Source organism: Garra rufa, chromosome 22 (genome assembly GCF_049309525.1).
Source record: "Garra rufa chromosome 22, GarRuf1.0, whole genome shotgun sequence".
Lineage (NCBI taxonomy): Eukaryota > Metazoa > Chordata > Actinopteri > Cypriniformes > Cyprinidae > Garra > Garra rufa.
The window spans coordinates 24,699,458-24,706,489 of record NC_133382.1 but is presented as its reverse complement, the minus strand read 5'-3'; the positions used below and the strand labels follow the sequence as shown (position 1 = coordinate 24,706,489).

The 7,032-nt window shown below is 41.2% G+C and overlaps 1 protein-coding gene across 1 annotated transcript in view; it reads left to right on the top strand.

The window, feature by feature from the left end:
- The first annotated feature begins 1,039 nt into the window (after positions 1 to 1,039).
- The window catches only part of zeb1b (zinc finger E-box binding homeobox 1b), an 87,139-nt gene continuing 81,146 nt past the window's right edge, over positions 1,040 to 7,032 (top strand). The window contains exon 1 of the mRNA XM_073828333.1: positions 1,040 to 1,140. Coding sequence (XP_073684434.1) covers positions 1,083 to 1,140 — 58 coding nt within the window. The 5' untranslated portion in view covers positions 1,040 to 1,082. The remainder of the gene's footprint in view (positions 1,141 to 7,032) is intronic.

Genomic DNA, 7,032 nt, shown 5'->3' with positions numbered 1-7,032 from the left:
AAATCTTTTGTAACATTATAAATGTCTTTATCATCAATTTTGATCAATTTATAGCATCCTTGCTATATATACAGTATATATATATATATATATATATATATATATATATATATATATATATATAATTTTTTTTTTTTTTTTTTTTTTTAGATAAACACTGATCTTTAGATCGTTCTATTCATTAAACAATCCTAAATACTTTTAAATAGTAATTTTTTTTTACAGTTTTGGCTGTACTTTGGATCAAATAAATGGAGGATTACTGATCAGAAGAGACTTTAAAAAAAAAGCTTTTGACTGGTAGTGTATATTTTTTTATTAATATTGAATAATTAAATAAGATTTTCTCCTATGGCTGTTCCAGAGTTTTTATTTGATTCTTTTTTTTTTTTTTTTTTTTTTTGTTTGTTTGTTTTGTTTTTTAGATGAGAGTACCTTAGTTTATGGCTGTACAGTGACTGTTCATTAGAGTAAAAAGTAACAACTAGCCAGTGCCCCCTACGTAAAAAGTTACTACTTCTTGCTGTGACTAGTTTTGTGAGAAGTTTTCTGCCTCATCATGAATGAGAAAAAGTTACAGCAAAGATTGTGTGATTGTTTATGTCTGCTGATGCGTGCCCGCGCGCGCGCGCCATAAACAGGTGCACGCGTCAAACTTTCCCCGCCCCCACCCTAACTGTAAAAAAAAAACATATCGTCACGCTCGATTCAGGTTGAATGTTTACCGTTGCGCTTTTCTGTATGATGGGCTTGGAAATATTTGTTTTGTCCAGACACTCGTGTTCCTTTTGAACTGTCAATCAAAATAGATTTTCCTCTCCCTGTACATGGACAGGTTGATCAGCGACCGTTTCGGACAGGCAGCAGCGCCACAGGGAGCGTGTGGTGTGAGGGGCGGGAGTTGGCCAGAGACGGGGGTCTGAGCGCCAGAGAGAGAGGTATAGGAGCCAGAAGGTAATGTCGTAAAGCCGAGTGTCGTAAACCAGGTGCAGGGAGGGGAGGTGGAGTAGAAGGGAGGGAGGGGAGGTGTGGGGGCGAGAGGAGGTGACTCTCCAGCAGCATTTAGACACAGCGAAAGGATCATGGCGGATGGCCCCAGGTGTAAGCGCAGAAAGCAGGCGAACCCGAGGAGGACAAACGGTGAGTAAAAACCCTTCGCTTTGCTTGGTGACGGCTGTTTTCATTCAACTCTGGACTCTGGGCCGCTGGCAGAACTTCTCGAGCCCCACAAAGTGCTGGAAAGTAGCGCTGTGTTATAGCCCCTATCTAGTGTACCGTTATACCTGCCGCGCTCGCGACTCTCTCACCGCCTAGCGGTACACAGCGCGAACGCGGACCGTTATACGCAGCCAGTCCCATACAAGTGACTCTCGCTTTTGTTTCCCCTTTTATTTCTCCTAGCCTCGAGTTCACTTTGTAAAGCTTTTGGGTTTGAACAAAATCCATTCAGTTTGAATCCGTCACTCCTGCTGTGGGATTTTCCTCTTTAGATCCGAACGAATTGAAACTTATTTTCTCGCTCAAAATGTACCTGTTTGGTCCGATGCGGGTGATTTGGTTTCACATGAATCAGTTTGAGCGATTGAAGTGGTGGAAACGCTTTCGTAAATACATGTTTGGGAACAGAGCGGTGGCTTGAGAGGATTTTGTGTTATTTTCGTTAACAACAAACTTTGATATATCTGCAATGGGCTGTTCCGCTGTCTGCGTGGTAGCAGGTAGCTAGCGAGCTAACAGAATCATCAGAATAACATGTGATATGTGGACATTTTAGAGTCATATTTATGAGTACAAGGCTTTATATCGGCGATCTGACAGTTTGGCTGGTTTTAACTACCTACAAGTCGCACTTTTGTCATATAGCTCGTAAGAAACTGCCTGATAACAGCAGCACGCTGCTCTTTGCTGCATTGGAAAACAGGGGCATGTATGCAGCTCGCGCTGATGTTTGACAGGAAAGTTTCTTCTTGAACTCCGATTGAAGTTTACAAAGCAACAAATAACGGTGTGTTTATGTAACAGTCCTGCCAGTCTAGGCGTCCCCGCGGGATCGCGGCTCAAAGAGCTATGGAGCACGATGCCAGTTAAAGCAACCTGTTTGTGCAGCCAGCCTGCCACATTTCTAGTTGGGTGGTAACGCTGAAGAGAAAAGGAAAGGAATCTGAAGGGCTGTCTGCTGCTAGAACAACTGCTGCAGCCTATATAAGGAATGCGTATACATCCCGAGCAGCGCAGAGAATCCTGATAAATCGCAATGCTGCTGCAGCTGGACTTACTGCGCTGACTGTTTATTTGTTTTGGGGACTTTATGCATCCGCTTTGCAATGCACGTCCGTAACTGTGTAGGTTTCGGGTTTATCTGTGGTAAATAACTTAGTATCGTACTTGCGATTTGCTCTTTTGAATTAACGATTTGTTTTCAGAGGTATAGTAATTTTACGATTGGGAAGCGCGCGTCAGATAGAGAATATAAACTTGAAAATACTTCTAAAACATTTTTATTCTAGATCAAAATCCAGCGTTCTTCATTTCGCCGGCTCATCTATTATATTAAATGTCTTTTTTCTCAAGAGATGAGTGGAGAAAGACACTTTTCCCCAGGCTGACGCCATGCGCGCTCCATGTAGCGGTTCTCTCAATGCGCGTGTGTGAGCGACCTGTAAATATGTGCCTACCTGATCGGAGGGGAGGATAAAAATGTCACTTAGGTTTTTCGTAAATGCCATTTGACCATCTCGCTATTGCTACCTGAACTTGCTGACAAGGAAGGAGTCTCTTTTTTTTTCTCTTTCTGAGATACATTGTCTCATTTTGAAAGCAGACGGGAGGCGTTTCTCGTGCGTTGCAGCAAATGTCAACTTGTGCAGGTATAAAACAAGATGTATGTGTAGTGTTTTTCGCATGCCTTCTCACTCTCAGCTGCTGTTGTCGTTTGTTTTTAACTGCAGAAAGGATGGGTGCCTGTTATCATTCGGCTTTAAAAGCATCGCTACTGTGCAAAGAGCATCCTCGGTACTTATAGGTGCTGGAGCATCGCTCATGATCTTTTTTTCCATGCGGTAAAAGCATAGGCGTGTTCTGAAATTGTTTCGAAAACTAGAATGATTTTACTCCGTGAGGCTTGAGGGTCATTTTGCAGCGCTTTTCTGCGGTGTTGGGTTCATATAAGTGCTTTGTCATAGGGCGTTTGGCACTGCTCACCGCACTGCAGGTATCTGAACGCGGAGACGCACCTGAGCCGTGCAACAGCACCTGCTTTACTTATTTTATCGTGTGTAACACCTCCAGATGTAGCTTTAGATGACATGCCATTTTAATCTCAGTCATTCTGTGTTAAATAAAGCTTGTTTTATCATTTTATTCTTAATCATATAAAATCGCGTTTGCGCATATTCATTTAACTTTGTTCTTTTATGAAAGCTTTTTATCCGTCTTGGACGTTAATTATCTGAAGTCACGGGCTGACCTCAGAGCGCACCCGCCGAGTGTCAGCGCTCCCGGTGCGTGATGAACGCTCCCTGGCTGTGCGCGTCCCTGCGTCATTAACATAAGCCCCTCCCCCTCCGCGCCCCCGCGAGGAGTGTTGATCAGACCGTGTATAATTGGAATGTGGCCGCCTGAGTGCTTCACCGTTTGGTGTAAAGGCCAACAGTAAATGTTCACCGAAGGCAAACCGTCTTCTAGATAGATTCACCTTGTGTTTACCAGACGTACCTTCACTTTAATTACCATAATCAAGATGAATGGAATGTTTTTAATTTCAACTCACTCACTTTAGAACTATTTTGAATCAGCCACAGAAGGCTTAAACACTAGTATCTTGTAAAGTTATGTGATAGGAACGGTACTAAATGGTTTGTTCATAACATCTTCAGCTCTAATTATAATTCACACAACCTTCACCAGCTTAACAATCACACATAATTAAAATCTTCCCCTTAGGTCTTCTAACTTGCTTGATTGGCTCTTATCAGAAGGCCTAACAGTTGGCTGCCCTAATAAAACACACATGGAGACATGTTGCAGCAATAAAACTAAGTCTCAAGTAGCACAGGTATATTTGTAGCAATATCCAAAAATACATTGGATGGGTCAAAATGATAGATTTTTCTTTTATGCCAAAAAACATTAGGATAATAAGTAAAGATCATGTTCCATGAAGATTTTTTGTAAGTTTCCTACTATAAATATATCAAAACTTAAGTTTTGATTAGTAATATGCATTGCGAAGAACTTCTTTTGGATAACCTCAAAGGTGATTTTCTCAGTATTTAGATTTTTTTGCACCCTTAGATTCCAGGCAAAATATTGTCATATCCTAACAAACCATACACCAGTGGAAAGCTTATTTATTCAGCTTAAGATGATAAGATCAATAAAATGACCCTTATGACTGGTTTTGGGGTCACTAATATATATTCTTTAAAATGCAAAAGCAAACAACAGTAGCTGTATTTAGAAAAATGAAAGATTACAAAACACTTTTTTTCCTCTCTCAGCTTGGAAGGATAAGGGTTATGTTAACTTGGTAACTAAGTTAGCAAAAATTAAAAAAGTTCCCTGTAGGCATTCATATGAAAATGATACGTTGACAGTTTGTGTTTAGAATGATTATAATAGCTGGTCAAAGTAACAATAATTGTTTGACAACTGTGCTTTTTTGTTGTTTTTGTTTTTACGATGCTCTTAATGAGTCATATGACTTGCATTTACAGATTAGTGTGAGAGTCCCTAAATATGGCATTTATGCTATTCTGCTGTTTTTGTTGTTGTTGGCTATCAATAAATCATTCTAGACTCTCACATATGAGTCATATTGCAATAATATACCATCATTGGAGCTTTTGTAAAGGTTACAGTGGTTTTCACACAGGGGCTGAGGGGGAAGGTGAAGTTTTTCCCCTGGTGCTGAAGCTTTTGCCAAACACTTTGAGCATATGACAGCAGCACTTCACCGTCAGGTGAAAAATCTGTGACGTGCCTGTTGCTTTGACTAAAGGCAGGGTGTTAACCTCGAGATGAGCTGTTGGGCAGGTGAAGAATGTTTTACAAGCTAGAGAATTCATTAGTTCCCTTTGACTCTTTACCCTGTAGGCCTAACCTGAAAACAAAATATGCTACATTCTATAGAGATACAGAAAAATGTAGATTTTCTCTCATAATTGTGACCCTGGACCACAAAACCAGTCATAAGGGTACATTTTTTGAAATTGAGATTTATACATCACCTGAAAGCTGAATAAATAAGCTTTTCATTGATATATGGCTGGCTGAGATACAACTATTGATATGGAGAAAATCACCTTTAAAGTTCCAAATAAAGTCCTGAGCTATGCATATTACTAATCAAAAATTTAGTTTTGATATATTCACAGTAGGAAATTTACAAAATATCTTCAGGGAACATGATCTTCCTATTATTTTGGGCATAAAAAAATAATTTTGACCCATACAATGTATTGTTGGCTATTGCTACAAATATACCTGTGCGACTTATAACTGATTTTGTGGTCCAGGGTCACAACTGTGTAATTCTGTAGTAAACTCAGTAAACTGAGGCCCAGGGAACAGCCCACAGATTTGCACTCTCCGTCTTGGATTGGAATGCTAAATAGTCAACAGTTTTTCAAACTATTTAAAGCTGTCTCAGGTGAAGCTATCTGCAGAATGCGAGGAAGGTGAACTGTGTCTAAACATCTTGAAAGCTGTGTGGCTGTGGAGTACAACTTTAATCAATCTTACTTAAAAGCACACCTTGCTTATATCACCAACAGCTCAAAAGGCCGACGGAGAGCATCTCAAGTATGTCCCTGAGAACTTCTGAACATACGTATTCCCAAATCGCTATTGATAGAGCAAAGAAGATGCTTGAACTGTGCGCCAGCGTGTCTTTTTTCACCTTTTCGCGCGGGACTCCTTCTAACGACGTTCCCGGCCTCTTGGGGTTTCTAGTGGCACGTAACATGAAGGCGATCAGGGGCTTGAGCTGTAAACGTGAAGGTGCTAATAGTCCGCAAGACGACAGGTGTTGTTCACAGGGCAGCTCTCCTTCTGTCCCTTCCTCCTTTGGCTCTCTCCGAGAGTACTGGAGGGCAATTTGAAACCTCCCAGTTTGGGAATAGAGGAATGTGGCTGACCGGTATTAGCATGGCTAAGAAAATAAACATGGCAGCGGCTGTTGGGCGTGCTGTGCTTTGTAGTGGCTTTCTAAAATGGAGGTTACATTTCAAAAGAACTTTAGCGAGGCTGTATTTTTATTCCGAGACGTTTTGGGAAAAAGATTTACACCTCTGAAATGAGCAGAACCCGCGAGTTTGCATGCGTTTATACTAGTACACCCAGTGAATGATGAGAAATATTTAGCTTGTTTACTGTCATTACCTTTGGAGAGCTATGGCCAACGTCAGGCTACTGCCAGCTCTGTGATAAAATGGGTGTAGCGGAATTTATTTGGCTGATAAAACTTTAATTACTGCGCTGGGCTGTTTCCACACCCCGTACCAGACTTTCTAGGGTTTAAAGCAATAAACACACATGCTTGTTTTTCTCTTACTCATGCACATTAAGTTGACGCTTTATGGTTAGGAAATTGTGCAGTATTTTTTGAAATGCATTTGTTGTTGTTTTTTTGTAGGTATATGTGTGCGCTTTTCTGCGGGACATGCTGCTAGGGCATTTTAAAAGCCATCTGCTAACATTTAGGGTCTCTCCCTGGTGCGTGAGGTTCAGCCGAGGAGGAAATTTTCATTTATCCATCATGCTTTCGTTGACTTCCTCCAAAAGTCCATCTGAAATGCACTCGCCTCTCTTCTCCGTCCCTCTCCTCTTTTGACCCTTTCTCTAAGACACAGTAGCAGGGTGATGTTTAGTGACCTCTGCCATGGGCGCCCATGCATTGCCTCAAGTATGACTTCACTTTCCCCCCCTGTGCCATTGTGAGGCGTCCAGCGTAACAAATTGGCTGTGTTAAAGCCCCCAACACACACACTCACACACAAATACACACTCTGTGAATAGATCTCTAGGTAACAA